This window comes from Peromyscus eremicus, chromosome 3, assembly GCF_949786415.1.
Source record: "Peromyscus eremicus chromosome 3, PerEre_H2_v1, whole genome shotgun sequence".
NCBI lineage: Eukaryota > Metazoa > Chordata > Mammalia > Rodentia > Cricetidae > Peromyscus > Peromyscus eremicus.
Genome location: NC_081418.1, coordinates 133,665,055 through 133,681,373, shown reverse-complemented (window position 1 = coordinate 133,681,373; position 16,319 = coordinate 133,665,055). Strand labels below are relative to the sequence as shown.

Here is a 16,319-nt window from a genome sequence, read left to right as displayed (position 1 = left end):
CTCTTAACCACTGAGCCATGTCATGTCTCCAGTCCCAGGAAGAGATACTTAAGATGCCCAGTTGAATCTCTGAGCCTGTGAGGTTTCCCTATTGTGGCTGCAATAGGCTTTTCATCCATCTATCCGTACACCAGTGTATTTGAACTCTAGAGGAGGAGGGAAAGAACGTGAATGCTTTGGGTCCCGCCACCCCCACCCTCGTCGTCCCCCCCCCCCCCCCCAGCTCTCTCTTGAATCAGTTTTGCAGGTCCCATTGGCTTCTATTGTTTCCTAATAGCAAGCACCTGGCCCCACTTCGCTACTTTCTCAGCGGCATGTGAGGAACCCACCTCCTGTGGTGGTGTGTATTGTCTTTGCCCAACTCTCACTAGAACGCCATTGGGTTTTGCAGAAAGTAGTTGAGTTTTTCAGACAAAAGTGTTCATAATACATAATTAGTCACTTATTTAAGATGGAATGGGGGAGGATATGGCCCAGTGGTAGAGGCTGTGCCCGGCAAGCAGGGGGCTGTGCTAGCAGAAATCAAAGGGGAGAGGGGGTGCGTTTTGTCCTGGTATGATTGTGGCCACAGTGTCACATTAGGTTGTGTAGTTAGCTTTGTGGAGATGGGCTGGCCCCCGTCCTGCCAGAGATGGGTGAGAAAATGAGGTTTACTTTCCAGCTCTACTTCCCGATTAGACAGCTTGCTCTAGAAATGATATAGGAAACTATGGGTCAAGTTCCATACCTGATAGAGTTCTCTCATTTCTTCCCCAGACTCTGAGCTTATCTGAAGGCAACATTTTACATATGTAAATGATGAGGCATTAATCTAGGAAACACCTAGAAGTCTACTGAATGAAGTTCTGTGGCTAGCCAAAACTGAGGAGTCTGTTCCATGCTCCTATCACCGACATATTTAATAACTACAATTACTAACTTAGAGGATAAGACTGTAACTTAATGGTGGAGCACTTGACTAGCATGTACAAGGCCCCGAGTTCGATCCATAGCACCATTAAAAAACAAAAACAAAGATTATTAACCTAAAGTTACCTTCTGAGATGAGGGTCTCACATAGCCCAGGCTGCCCTCAAACTTGATATGTAACCCAAGATGACCTTAAAATTCTGATCTTCCTGCACGACCGTGCTCAGCTTTATACCATCAGATCTAGGGCTTCTCACATGCTAGGGAAATTCTCTGCCAACTGAGCTAAGCTCCCCAGAACCCTTTCTTCTATGAGGGCTGAATGCGGAGTGTACCTAAGTTGTGTGGTCATCGTTGGTCCACCTTGTCTATGATACTGGAAATCAGCAAAACCACGCAACAATAGAGACACTGTATTGTCAGTACTGCAAAATGAGACAAAAGTTACCAGTGCCCGTGAAAATTAGACAGTAGGGTCAAAGCCTGGACATTGCAAAGGGCTTAGTTTAAGAAGTACATGTCTATGGGACAGACGACGTTGGGTGGAGGAGAAGGAATGTCTGATTCCTCTCACCCACACTTTCTTCCTTGATGATCACAGACCGTTGGGTCTCTGCAAATTCATGTTTTCACAGGGAGGAAGTCGGAAGTAGTTGGAGCGGCGGAGTCGTCTTGGAGGCAGGCCGGCCATTTGCCGGCAAAGCTCATCTAGAGGAAAAGCAGAGCATTATGGGAGGATGCCGGGCCGCAACATGGGCTCTTGTTTTAAGGGAAAGAGAAAATGCTTCCATGTGGAATAATAAAAACATGAAGGAGGAGACGATCCGGGTTAAGGCATTCAGCTTTGCCACTTCTGGATACTTGTAACTTACTAGGAAGTTCATAACTTTAATATGAACCTCAGTCCCCTTTCTGTAAATAAGCATTCATACCTGCCTCAATGGTGTATTTGTGAGGACTGAATAGAAACGATGTGTGCAAAATTAGTTTCCTTTATCCTCCCAGCTCCCAGTTCTCATCATGGACCTACTAAATAGAAAAATGAAGTCCAGTCATTCAGCCCGCATTTAGGTGTTTACTAACTGCAGTAAATCCCCCGAGGTACTTGAAAGCCTTGAGTTCCAAAAGCTCATAGTCAGTGTCAAGGTGTTTCCCTTGCAGGTGGCTTGCACAGAGCCAATGGGGGCAAGCAGTGAGTTTCCTTCTGCGAAGTCAACTACAGCTCTTACTCACCAGCCCAGGCAAAGCTGGCTGCTGAGTCAAAAGGGACAGTGTCTGGTGTTGACACCAACCACAGCCACTGTTCGGGACTGTCCATGGGGAAGGTGAGAAGTATGTTTGTTCCCATCATGCATGATCTACAGACACATACTTTGGAGCCTCGAAAATTATTCTTTTAACATCTTCCCACCTTCCTCTGCTTTGGCAATTTCATAATATGCAATGCAAATGTTTTCTTGAATTGGTGGAGTGTTTATAATGTAGCCACCCTTGAAATATCGTACCTATTTTTTTATGGTTCCTATCTAAACCCTACTGTCTCCAAACGTGTTCATGTGTCTGTGTTCTTTTTAGAGCTGTGAACATGGCTGATGGTCAACCTGGCCTTCGAATCTATTATTTGTAATGGTGACTTGGCTATTCCCCAGAACTTCTCAAAGATGACCTAGAACAGCCCAAGAAAGGCTGGAGAGACGGCTCAGCAGTTAAGAGCACTGGCTGCTCTTGCAGAGAACCCAGGTTCAGTTCCCAGCATCTACATGGTGGCTTCCAGCCATCTGGAACTTCCGTTTCAGGGTCCCTAATGCCTTCCCCTGACTCCCACAAGCTGTATGCATATGTGTACATACATACATATGAACAAAACACTCATACACTGAAGATTTCTTCTTTTATCTAAAATATTAAGTTTAGAAACAGCTTCAGAAAATTCTCACTGTAGGAGAGACAGGGGTCGCAGTCTAGCTGGGAAGGGACCTCGGGGTACTTGGTTGGGATATAGACAGTTTGTTTATTTAGTGTAGGGGCTGATGGAAAGCAAAAGAGTAGATCATCTTACCTTTCATAGCTTCATGTTCTTTACAGACAAGTCGGGAACAGATCTCATTGTTGATGATGTACATGCGCCGTAAACTGCCACAGTGCCAAAGTCACGGTCAAGGGAGGAGACAGAGAAGGTATGAGAGGGTCTAGCCAGGGTCCCTCTTCAATCCCTTATTCCCCACTGGCCTCACTCTGTCTAGATTTTCTTAAGTACATAATTTTTAAAAATCTTTCCCTCAGCAGAATGTAGGGAATGGAAACGGTTTTCAGGATAAAAACAAAACAAAAAGAAATGGTGTTAATTACTGCTCTCAGTGGCACTTTGCATCTCTCACTTGGTGCTGAGCCCTAATGCTCCTGTCCATTGTTCTCCATTTCGGAGCTTGCAGTCAGCTGATGCAACACACCAGTGTCTCTCACGATCTTCCTTCCTATGTGGCCCTCACCTCCACTGGAATCTACCAGATTGTTTTGTGGATGAACCCAGACGCTCAGTTCTAGGCAGCACCTTCAGAACTGGCTGGATAGGTTATGCTAACCACCTCTGCCCCATCAAAGACTGGGGCTCTGCGGTGGGGCTCATTAAACAGTTACTGGCACAAGCATCCCCATCACTGGAGGTGCTCTCGGGTGTTCTAGGATCTCTTACCTGGTGAAACAGACCTGATGAACGCACTGCTTTACTGGCCGATGGACAGAGTACAGTCTTGTGCAAGCAAATTTCTCATCCCGGCACTCTGCCCAACACATGAAAAAATAGGGAAGTCCAAATAGAAACACTTAATAAGCAAAGAGTTAAAGGGGTGGCAGGAGGGAGACAGAATGGAGGAGTCTGCACAAAAATCACTGTATTTGGGGGCATGTCCTTCTTGCTTATCAAAAACAGAGCAAGAGGAAATTGACTCAGATGAAATTCAGGTGCTTCCCTGCCTGGAAGCAGAAGTAAGTAAAATAACTCATCTAGGAAAAAAATGGTCTTTCTAGGACTATACAGGTAGCGATGTGAACTGTGACACTGCAATCTGATGGCCTCTTTCTGAAGAATGAGAATTCTCAGGCACAGGGCCCTTGCTCTGTTCTTCTGGTCTCAGCTGTAGCTGCAGATCAGAATTTCCAGGACATTACAGGAACCGATGTCAGCCATCTTGTCCACGGTAACATGGAGTCTGCAGTCAAGCTGATTTACATGCTACTTCATTAACTACTAAATAAAGTCCAAAGGTAGTCTAGGGAGAAGGCGGTTTGAGGACCACTAAAAGGGAGTCATGTCTTTCCCCGTGGCTTTTAGGATAGAAGATCATTTTGAAAAGAAAGAAAATGAACTTGGGGAGATGAAGAATCCCGAAATTACTCTCTGACGGAGAACTGGAAAGAAACTAGGAATGAGCCTAATACTCTTCAAAGAACGAGGGGTAAATTATCTATAGGGAGAAAAGCTTAAGAAAAGACATACAAAAATAATCATAGCACTGGCTGCTCTTCCAGAGGTCCTGAGTTCCATTCCCAGCACCCACATGGTGGCTCACAACCATCTATAATGAGATCTGATGCCCTCTTCTGGTGTGCAGATATACATGTAAACAGTGCACACAAAACACCCATATACATAAAGCACATGAATAAATAAATCTTAGAAAGAAAGAAAGAAAGAAAGAAAGAGAGAAAAGAAAGGAAGGAAGGAAGGAAGGAAGGAAGAAAGAAAGAAAGAAAGAAAGAAAGAAAGAAAGAAAGAAAGAAAGAAAGAAAGAAAAGACAGCTGCTGCTGGTGGCCGCGGTGGTGGTGCACGCCTTTAATCCTAGTCCTCAGGAGGTAGAGGCAGGCAGTACTCTGAGTTCAAGGCCAGCCTGGTCTACAGAGCAAGTTCCAGGACAGCCAGGGCTACACAGAGAAACCCTGTCTCAAAAACTCCCAAACCAACCAGCCAAACAAACAAAACAAAGCCTCCCAATTAATTAATTAATTTGAGAAGCCCAAAGTCATGGGTAGAGTGAAGATCCCCTACAAAGAAAAGATATGTAAAAAGAAAATAATAATCAGAAGGCCCTGCGTATGTTCACCGCACCACACCATCTATAACTACAGTTCCAGGGGATCTGATGCCCACTGCATGCATGTGGTGCACAGACCAACACCCAGGTAAAATACCCACACCGATAAAATAACAACAACAACCATACCTGCGGTAGCATTTCTATCACCGGCTGAGGCTGGAAAGCAGAAATTTTATTCCATTATTAACAATTTTAGAAGTCACCACCTCTGTAACTACCATGTGGTTCCCTCAGATCCAGTCAGGATGAGAACCAATGAACTGATGTCTCTTGGTAACTCTGTAAGGGAAACCCTCACAGGCTGATTTCAGCCACACAAGCAGAGAGACTTAGGAATGAGGAGGCAATCCTGGCTTTCTCCTTTCTCTCATGTAGAGTTGAGGAATTTGTTGAATTAAAGGTATTGTTATCTTAATTGATGAAAAGAAATCATGGTGGTGCATGTCTACACTTAACCCCAGCACCCAGAGGCAGAGGCAGGCAGATTACTGTGTGTTCAAGACCAGTTTGGTTTGTATAGAGTTTCAGGGCAGTCAGGGCTACATAGGAAGACCCTGTCTCACCAGGGCAGTGGTGGCGCACGCCTTTAATCCCAGCACTCGGGAGGCAGAGGCAGGCGGATCTCTGAGAGTTTGAGGCCAGCCTGGTCTACAGAGTGAGTTCCAGGAAAGGTACAACGCTACACAGAGAAACCCTGTCTCGGGAAAAAAAAAAAAAAAAGACTCTGTCTCAACAACAACAAGAATAACAACAAAAAAAACCAAAATTTTTCTAAAGAGTTGGGCGGTCTCCCTGTGTGGCCCAGGTTGGTTTCAAACCTCTGAGCTTAAGTGGTTCTCCTGCCTCAGCCCCTCAGGTGGCTAGGATTGCAAGCATATACCACCATACTCAGCAGTAACTAGCAAATTATTGGAAACATAGACAAAGGGCCCTGTTACTCAGACGACCTGCACCACTGCCCTGTAGGAGCCTCTCCCCAGACAAGGTCTCTTCGATAGAGGAGGTTCCCAACCATAGCCTCTTTGATGAGAGGTTTGGGGTAAAGAACAGGAGGGGCCAGGCTCATAGCCCACACTGACTTGGGTGTAAGTTTAATGTGTGCCTAGCTTCCAGTTAGGAGCTGGAAGGGTGAGAACCAGATGGTCAGTAGAGTTATCTGGGATGACGTCATTGGAGAAGTTCTTGATAGAAAGAAGAGCAGGGAGAGGCTAGATAACCTCATCTACTACATGCTTTCTCTCTCTCTCTCTCTCTCTCTCTCTCTCTCTCTCTCTCTCTCTCTCTCTCTCTCTCTTCTTTGAAAAAAATTTAAACTTTGTTTTTATTTTATGTGTATAGGTGTCTGCCTGCATGTATATCCCATGTGTGCAGTGCCTGAGGAGGCCAGAAGAGGGCACTGTATTCCCTAGGATTGGAGTTAGAGATGGTTGGGAGCCGTTTGTGTCAGGTCCACCTCTGTGCTGACTAATTCCCAATCCTGTTTCTCATTCAGGTCTCATTCCTGAAGCTGTGAATACACAGGTCTAATCGGTGTCTTATGCAGATTTTTTTTTTTTTATTCTTCAAATTCAACAAGCCATTACCAGTTTGGGTTGTTCTTCAGGTGAGTGGCATCATCAGCCACTCAGCATGGCTGGGGACTGGCCATTGTCTCTCTGCCCTGCAGCTGACATTCCATTTCCATTTACTTGGCCTTTGTTCAGACCATCCTTCAGTGGGACGACTGTTCCAGGCTGCTTGTGGTTAAACCCCTTCTCTTTCTGGGTTCACAAACTGGGGAGCAGCCGTGGGCTGGAGGGTGATCTTCCCAGTGCACAAACCTGACTAACACCTTCCCTTACCTAAGGCTTCCTTCAGGCTTTCCTTCCCACCCTAAGCCTCTTACACTCCCGGTCTTCCCCTGTAAGGGAGTCCCTCCTGCTGACTTGACTCACTCTCGCACTCGCCTTTCAAGAAAAACATCCAGTCAATGAAACCCTGCAGAAAACCCTTCCCTGATTCCCACACTGAGCACAGTCAGGAACACCTCTATCTAGTCTCTCACAGTGGCCTTTTGATTACCCCACTGATAGCATTTTGTGGAGCCTGATAACAACACAGAACCAATTGTCTACTGGACAAAAGATACCTGATAGAAGAAATTCATTTTTGTTCACTTTTTCATGTATGGCACATTGCAGCTGGGTTTCAAAACTATTTGTTAAAAAAATAACCTAGGCATCTGGGTATGGTGGCACACACCTTCAACCTCAGCCTTCAGGAGGCAGAGGCAGACAGATCTCTGAGCATCTGAAGCCAGCCTGGTCTACGGAGTGAGTTTCAGGCCAGCCAGGACTACAGAGAAAGATCCTGTCTCAAAACAAAACAAAAAAGCAAAAAACCACAGAAAAACAGGATAGGGGTGCGGTTCAGTGTTGGAGCACTCGCCCAGCATGTGTGAGGGTCAGCTCCATCCCTAGGGACACAGCAGAGCCCATCTCCTTCCCTCCTTCCTAGTTCTTGCTCTCTAAAAAGCCCAATTCAAGCTGGGCGGTGGTGGCGCATGCCTTTAATCCCAGCACTCGGGAGGCAGAGCCAGGCAGATCTCTGTGAGTTCGAGGCCAGCCTGGGCTACCAAGTGAGTTCCAGGAAAAGGCGCAAAGCTACACAGAGAAACCCTGTCTCGAAAAACCAAAATAAAATAAAATAAAATAAAATAAAATAAAATAAAAATAAAAAGCCCAATTCCCCACATGCTACCCTCTGCTTGCCCTTTCACATTGGTTTGCAGATTTATCTCGCCTTTACCCACCGAGTCTTGGAAACATTGAAAGACCTTGTCTCTGTATTTTGTATTTTAAACTGCACCATTCCTGCTTGCCAGGGCTCAAAACTACCATTAATTTAAAAAAAAAAAAATGGCTGGAAAGATGTATTACACCAACTGTAGTTCTGTTTAGGAGACTTCAGCAGCTGCCTTGCCTTCTGTATGGGCTCTGGGGAAAGCCCAGGATGGCCCTGGTGGCCTTGGGATCTCAGATCTGAACTCACCCAGGTCATCTGTGGAAGGTGTGATATCAGCCAGAACTGAAAAGGCACAAAATAGTAGGTGTGAGAAGGGCCTTGAATTGCGAGGGGGAAGGAGGAGCAGGACAAGGGAGCGTGGTGAGATCAACGCAAGGGATACGTCCAGGGAAGAGAATGATTTCAAGTAACTGGGGATGTTTTTGGGTGAATATCGGTGCTCTCAACATATTTATCTTTGGATATATTTAGTATACAGGTCTTTTTTTTTTTTTTTTAATGTGTATTGGTGTTCTGTCTGAATGTATGTCTGTGTGAGGGTGTCAGAACCCCTGAAACTGGAGTTACAGACAGTTGTGAGCTGCCATGTGGGTGCTGGGAATTGAACCTGGGTCCTCTGGAAGAGCAGCCAGTGCTCCTAACTGCTGAACCATGTTAGCATTTAGGGTCCTGACAGGATACATCCTCAGCTGCAGCCACTGAGAGCACCCCCTGTGTGCACTTGCTACGTTCCCTTATAAAAGGCGGGCCCTGCCTGGCTCTTGTCTCTTTCTCTGCCTTTGCTCTCATCCCCAGGTCTCTGTTTCTGTCCCTTTCTCTCCTCTCTCCCCAATAAAACTCCCATGTGCGCCCTGTTGTATGGTGTGACTTCTTCTTGCCATTTTAAAAATGCAACAAACCATCTCTCCAGCCCCATATAGGTCTTTTGTTTTGTTTTTGTTTTTCAAGACAGAGTCTCTCTGTGTAGCCTTGGTTGCCCTGGAACTTGATCTGTAGACCAGGCTGGCCTCGAACTCATAGAGATCTGCCTGCCTCTGCCTCCTGAGAACTGGGATTAAAGGCGTGCGCCATATAAGTCTTATTTTTAACTATTGATCTATATTGTTCCCTCTTTTTTCACATTTGTTCCTTTAATTTGTGTATGTATGTGCCCACATGTGCACAGATGTGTATGTACATGTTACAGCACATGTGTATGGAGGTCAGAGGACAATTTTGGGGAGTTTGTTCTCTCCTTTTACCTTTTACTTTACAGGTCAGCCCTGTTCCTTCCTTTTAGAGGACTAGCAAGCTTCTCTCTCCTTTTATAACACTGTCAGTCACTGAATGACACGCCCACAACCCCCTTTTTCCAGAGCTGAAAATAGGAGATTAACTCTTCAGGTGCTGGAATGAATATTGGGAACGTCAGCAAACGTCACCTGTTTCGTCTGTAGAAGGGTCGTTCACCAGATCTGCAGAGACACAAAACGGACAGACGGACGGAAAGTGAGAGGAGGAAAAGGGCTTCGGGACGTGGGGGAGCCACGTGGGCCAGACATCCCCGCTGCAGGGACATCCCAGAGGGGAAGGGAGGGATACTAAGGCTGGGCGATTCTGGAGTGATGGCGGCCGCTGAGAAAGACAAAAGGGCCCTGTGAGCTCCCGGTGGCACACCTCTTCTCTGGACGGACCTCACTCTCAGCCCTTCCCATCCCCAGTAGTAAACACCCCAATCCGGGCTGACTTACTAGGATCTTCTGTGAACGATTGGATCACATCATCTGAAAAAACAAACAGATTTTTTTCTGAGCATCCCACCCTTGCGCTTCCAGTACGTGAAACAGTCTGGCACAACACTCGGTTCTATAAAGACCCTGTGGCTGCTTTTCTTTGCCTGCCTACAATAATTTAAAAGGGCTTTCAGCCCTGACCAGCCAGGGAGATTTGCCTTGCCACGCTCTAGTGCGTTAAATCCTGTTGACCTCGTCAGCCTTTTCTTCAAACCCAGCACACTTCAAATTTCTGAATAGAATGGCTTGTTCACAAATAAACAAGTAAACAAAATAGAGTAAAATTTAAAAATAAATTAAATAACTAAAACTATCTCTAAATGACCAAACAATTGATACCCTCTTTGTGTTTTTTTTTTTTTTTTTTGAGGCAGAGTCTCAGGTAGTCCAGACTGGTGTGCAACTTACTATGTAACTGAGAGTGATCTTGAACTCCTAATCCTCAAGTCTCTGACTCCAAAGTGCTGAGATAATAAGCATGAGTGGCCATACCTGGTTATATGGAGTTGGGGGGCAGGGGTCAAACCCAGGGCTTTACGAATTTGGTGACCACATTACCAACTGAGCTACATCTCCAGCCCTGAAGGATCTATTTAAAGCAAAAATATTAGTGGCAGAATTGTCTCTTTTATTTTGAGATATGGTCTTGCTTGGTGTCCCAGGCTCACCTGGAATTCAGAATCCTCCTGTCTCAGACTCTCAAATGCTGGGATTGTAGATGTGAATTCACTCGGGCTTGGCTACATTGTAATATGTGCATGTGTGTGTGTACGTACTTATGTATATCATACTTGGGAGTGACCCAGAGCCTTTACACATGCCAAGCACAGCTCCTCAAGTGCTAATGTGTATATTCTAATGTGTCTGACTCAAAAAATGTATTTTTTTTTAATTTTTTGAGACAGGGTTTCTTTGTGTAGCCCTGGCTATCCCAGAACTCACTCTGTAGACCAGGCTGGCCTTTGACTCACAGAGCTCTACCTGCCTCTGCCTCCAGAGTGCTGGGATTAAAGGCGTGTGCCACCACCGCCTGGCAAAAAGTGTATATTTTTATTATACATGTTTTAAGGTGTACAACATGATGTTTTGATACACACGTGCAAAGTGAAATGATTACTGCAGCCAAGTAGTCGCATTAATATACTATCTCCTCACATAGTCACCTTTTGTGTGTGTGTGGGGGGGGGGGGTAATACCGTTTAAACACTGTAGTCAGCAAACGGTCCACCTTCCGCTGTGGCCTGTAGTCAAAATCCACTCTTGCCCACTAGAGGTCAGCAAATTCACATAGCTTGCCTGCACATTTTTTCTTTTTTCCTCTTTCATTTTTCTCAAGCTTCAGATTGTAAATCAGATTTAAACCTCTAAGAACAGATCTCCCCCGGAGCCAGGCATAGTGACACGCACACAGGAACTGAGCAGTGAAAACTTGTCATCCTGAGCCAGGAGTGGTGGCCCACACCTTTAATCCCAGCACTAAGGAGACAGAGGAAGGCAGGCAGATCTCTGGGCGTTGGAGGCCAGCCTGGTCTACAAAGCAAACCAAAAAGTAAGCAAACAAACAAAACAAAACCAGTCAACCAAACAAACAAAAACCACCAACAACAAGAAAACCCTGTCTCTCATCTTCTAGAATGTTTTTTGTTTTTTAAAGTCAGGATCTCAATATGTATGTAGCTCTAGGTATCCTGGAACTCACTATATAGATTAGGCAGGCTGGCCTTGAACTGAGAAACTCCTGCCTTTGCCTCTTGGATGCTGGTATCAAAAGTGTGTGCCAACAAGTCTGGTCTCAGAATGTTTTTGAAAAGCAAAAGGTTACAAACTCCTAAAAAGTAAAAACACGATAAAAAAAAATAGCCATGCTACCCTAGTCAGATCCCATCTCAGAACCATAGTCCTTTTCAGAGGTGATTTTTTTGGCTATGGCAAAGCCCGCTGAAGCCTCAGCACATTCCCTGGTTCTTCTTGGGAGGCAACACTGGACCCTGGGAGTATCTGCATCTCCACCCGGCCTTGCTGTATGGCTCATGCCTATAATCTCAGCACTTGGGTAGTGAAGGCAGGAAGATCTGATGTTCAATGTCAGTTTACATGAGACATTGTGTAAAAGAAAAAAAGAGAGGAGCCAGGTGTGGTGGAACACACCTTTAATGCCAGCACTCAGGAGGAAGAGGAGGGTGGATCCCTGTGAGTTCAAGGCCAGACAGATTACTGTCTGATACACAGAAAAAACCCTGTTTCAAAAAAAAAGGAAGGAAGGGAGGGAGGGAGGGGGGAGAACTCTGTGGGCCTGAGGCACACACTTGGTACATGAACATACACGCAGGCAAAGCATTCATACACATAAAATAAATAAATCTAAAAAACACTTAGGGAGAAAGGGTTCCTTTTATTTATTTTAAATTACCTTATTTGTATGAATGTTGTGTTTGCATGTATGACTGTGTGTCACATTGTGCCCCATGCCCAAGAGAGGCCAGAAGAAAGCTCTGGATTCCCTGGAACTCATGCATCCGAGGCTGGTTTTGAAATCCCCATTTATCCCTCAAAGGCTGACCGCCACATCCAGCTCAGAACAAGTTTTTTGTTTGGTTGGTTGGTTGGTTGGTTTGGTTTTGGTTTTTCTCTCTGTAGCCCTGGCTGTTCTGGAACTCATTCTGTAGACTAGGCTGGCCTTGAACTCAGAGATCCACCTGCCTCTGCCTCCAGAGTGTTGGGATTAAAGGTGTGTGCCACCACTGCTCAGCACAAGTTTTGATAAAAGGGAATCCATGCCTGTTCCTTTTCCAGAGGATATTTGACAAATTACGGACTGAGATCATTGTAATGTCTGTGAAGGGGTGGTAGGGCTTCCTCAGGGTGGACCTCAGTCCCTCCCTATCCAGCCTCTAGAGGCTAGCCCACATTCCAGTCTACCCACACAGAAAAGAGTGAGGTCACGGTGGAGCAGTTGGGAGTGTATGGCGTCTGGCTGGGGGACTGCAGGGCCGATTCCCCAGTGTCTGGATCAATTTCAGTTTGAAGAAATCTGTAAGAACAGCCACCATCTAAATGCTTCCTTTAGGGCTGGAAAGTCACGGAAAGGAAATTTCAGGACAGTTAAAGCAGAATGGCTGCTGGAAAACCAGAGCACAGGACAGGTCCTCAACCAGCTTGGAGGAGCCAGCTAGGGCGGTAAATTAGCTTTTACTACTGCTAAAACCTGTAGGTTCAAAGACTCAGATCTGGGTATAACAGGAAAAGAAAAACGAGTTTTAGTCCCCCCCCTCCTCTTTTTCTTTTTTCTTTTCTTTTTAGACAAGGTCTCACTACATAGTCCTGGTTCTGGCTTGGAACTAACTCACTATGTAGACCAAGCTGGCCTGAAACTCAAAAATCTGCCTCCTGAGTGCTGGGAATTAAAGGCACCACCACAACCCAGCTGACAGCTGGCATCTTTTAAAATGAATTAAGATTAAATATATCAGAAGGCATTGTGCTTTACAAGCGTAAAGCATTATTTTATAATTTTGTTTTACATACGTCCCTAATATATATTTATTGCTGTAGGTACTGGTACAGAAGATTAAAATATAAAAATATGATAGCTATAATTGTGCATGCCTTTAATCCCAGCACTGGGGAGGCCGAGGTAGGAGGATCTATGAGTTCAAGACCAGCCTGGTCTGTAGATGGAGTTCTAGGCCAGCTGAGGCTACACAGTCAGACCGTGTCTCAAAAAAGAAAGAAAAAAAAAAAAAAACAGACAGGAAAAAAGAAAGACAAGAAAAGGACTCAGAAGGGGCTGGAGAAGCTCAGCGGGTCGAGTCCTTGCCTAGGACACATAAAACATGGTTCAGTTCTCAGCACCACATTAACCAAGCTTGTGTGTGTGTGTAGAAAAAGCCTGACAAGACTTCCTACCATGACTTTGCATTTTAGTCTTCTGCTGTTCATGTGCATAGAATGGTGCTTTCTGGAGGCTGAGTGCATAGACCAGAGGTCAGCATTATCTTAGCTTTGTGTGGCCTTGGGTTTAATCCACAGCATCACAAAAAGTAATAAAGGAATAAAGCATAATTCCCTGGTCAGTAAGGAAAGAAAAAGTAGGAATGAAACTCACTTGTAAGGCACATGCCTAATACGTAAAGACCTGGGTTCAGTTTTCAAGATTGCCAAGTGTGGTAGCGCACACCTTTAACCTCAGCACTCAGGAGGCAGAGATAGGTGAATCTTTGTGAGTTTGAGGCCAGACTGGTCTACAGAGTGAATTCCAAGACAGGCAGGGCTACACAGGCTACACAGAGAAACCCTGTCTCAAAAAAAAAAAAAAAAAAAAAAAAATGAACAAACAAGATTGCACATAATAATATAATAGTAATGCTTCCTATAAGGATTGATTGATGTTTTCTTGAATGAGGTAAAAGATGTGTAGAGTGAAAGGAAGAGGTTGGCATAGAGAGCATCTATGAACAGATGTTTCAGTGAGAATGGGATGACGGGATTGTGGGTACTGATGATCCCACTTTTCATACCTTGGCACTGTAGCTCTCTGTCCTAGGACGGATTCTGGTCTGAGAGTCTCATTATGTATCCCTGGCTGGCCTTGAACTCAATCTGCTTGCCTCCTCTCCCTGAGTGCTGGGATTATGGCATGTGTCACTTTGCCTGGCCCTAGGACAGAGCTCAGCTCTCCCTGTTCTATCTCACCCTGACAAGGACCCCATCGAACCCAGAAGACAAACTTCACCTACCTCCTCGTTGACCACGGACCCCTAGGGGTAGCCAGCCTGTCACAAAGAAAGAAAAGGGGTGTGAATGACCCCAGCTCTCTCTACCATAACACTTGCATGAGATGAACCAGAATACAACGGAAAAATTGTGTATTATCTTTGTAATTTGTCCCTTTGTGTTTTGACTCAAGACCACTAGGCTATGCACAAAACTAATCAATCATTAAAACACACACACACACACACACACACACACACACACACACACACACACTCCAGAAAGACAAGTTCTTGAGAACAAAGCCCACTCTTGTTCTGCCCTGACTCAGTTTCCCCTCTTGTCCTCCAATCCCAACCAGGAAGGGCCATGTGGCCTTTGTAGCCTGTCTTGCCCGGGCCCACAGCTCCTGAATCAGCTGCACCACTGGGCAAGGCAGAAGAACTGCTTTGTCAGCCTGCATCTGGCAGAAGGAGGGGGAAGTACAGTAGCATTTCTTCAAAGTCCAGGGTTGCTTTCTGGGGCCAATCCTTGAGCAATTCCACGGCCCCCGTGAACACTGCTTTTCTTTTGTGTGGAGGTGCAGCATCGCTTCCCTCTCGTGTGTAAATACACTTGTGTGTCTGCCCAAGCAAGCGTTAGGCGTTAGTGTGCATGTGTTTGCTGCTTTCCCTCAAGGATTTTTAAGGTGGCCCAATTTCCTAACAGGTGGTCTCAGTGTTTGAGTAACTTCTTATCCTTTGGCATTGGTTGAGTTATGTATCTATATGCAACTCTCTTTTGGTGATTAATAAGCACCTGCATTTTAACCTCACGTTAGTTTCTTAGGTACCCCGAATCTAAGGTCACCTCTCCTCACACTTCTGTCTTCGACCCAGCGTTATCTCCTCCCAGGCCCCATCAGCCTCAGTCCCCTACCATCTAACCCACAGCCCCCTGCACATGCAGAGCTAAGGAGCTGCTATGTTGAGGAACCAAAGCAGGGACTCACCAGAGGGAATAATGAGTGCCATGACAAGCAGCAGCGCCTTGGGCCCGAAGAACGGCATATCTAAGAGAGGTAGGAGGAGAGTAAGACCATGATGCTGAGAGACGGCAGTGTCTCACTCTGGGGAAAGATGCCCTGTATCCCCTCTCCCTTCGTCACCCCGAAACCTTCTTCTTTTCTCTTTTCAGCTCAGACCGTTTCTTATCTTTCATCCACCATTCATTTCTCTCAAACCTATCCTTTGACCACCCTTACTCTTCTACAGAGAATGTTTTTTAACGTGAGTCTCCTTACACCGTCCAGGCTGGTCTTGAACTCTTGGGTCAAGCCACCCCCCCTTTCTCAACCTACTGGGTAGCTGGGAATACGGGCATGAGACCAGGAGGATCTTTGTACTCTAATTAAACCATACTTGGCCCTGTCCTGTAGCCTCTTTCTCTCTTAATACCTAATCCTCCTTTTGTGTGTCTGTGTCTTTTTAAGTATCATCCGTTCATCTCAGTGCACCCTCTCTTTTGAATTCCATGCATAATTGGGAGAGGGCTCCACTCTAAGTCGGGGACAGTCTTTACCCTTACGTGCACACATGCACACGCAGGCACACACAGACATTCCTCCTACATAGTTTTGTAAACAACTCACTGTCTACAAGTGCTCCGCTCTGTCCACCGTGTCCTCTGGCTGCCGAATGTGTCTGTCCTCACGCTTTTCCGCTGTTCCACTTGGGCTGGGAAACGAGATGAACACAGCCACACCCTTGGAAGGGCTTCAGATTTGGCCTATTCTGAAACAATGAGATGAGGGAGAGGAAGCGGGGAGAGAGAGAGAGAGAGAGAGAGAAAGAGAGAGAGAACGGGCCAGGCCAGAGGCTTAGAAAGCAGTGTTACAATCAGGTTGGAATGAGAAGGGAGATGGGAATTCGCAGTCACTCACACCCTCATTCCAAAGGTTATGACCACACTGGAGAGGGAGCTCAGTGCTCCCTCGAAGGGCTGGCCCAAGCCCACATCTGCCCTCCTTCCGTCAGCCCACTTTGCCTCTCGCTGTTTGGCCCAGCT

General features: G+C 45.8%; 1 protein-coding gene across 2 annotated transcripts; it reads right to left on the bottom strand.

Moving 5' to 3' along the window:
• Positions 1 to 231: 231 nt before the first annotated feature.
• On the bottom strand, positions 232 to 15,984 carry Mfap5 (microfibril associated protein 5). Of its 2 annotated transcripts, XM_059258536.1 has the most exons (10): positions 15,904 to 15,984; positions 15,265 to 15,324; positions 14,297 to 14,332; positions 9,519 to 9,551; positions 9,210 to 9,242; positions 8,035 to 8,070; positions 5,131 to 5,160; positions 3,602 to 3,689; positions 2,969 to 3,042; positions 232 to 1,617 (listed from the first exon to the last, which is right to left on the bottom strand). In XM_059258536.1, the coding sequence occupies exons 2-10, from the start codon at positions 15,320 to 15,322 to the stop codon at positions 1,505 to 1,507; spliced, it is 501 nt and encodes a 166-aa protein (XP_059114519.1). In that variant the 5' UTR covers positions 15,323 to 15,324; positions 15,904 to 15,984; the 3' UTR covers positions 232 to 1,504. The 2 variants fall into 2 exon arrangements, with proteins under 2 accessions (XP_059114519.1, XP_059114520.1); XM_059258537.1 differs by lacking the exon at positions 8,035 to 8,070.
• Between the last annotated feature and the right edge of the window lie 335 nt (positions 15,985 to 16,319).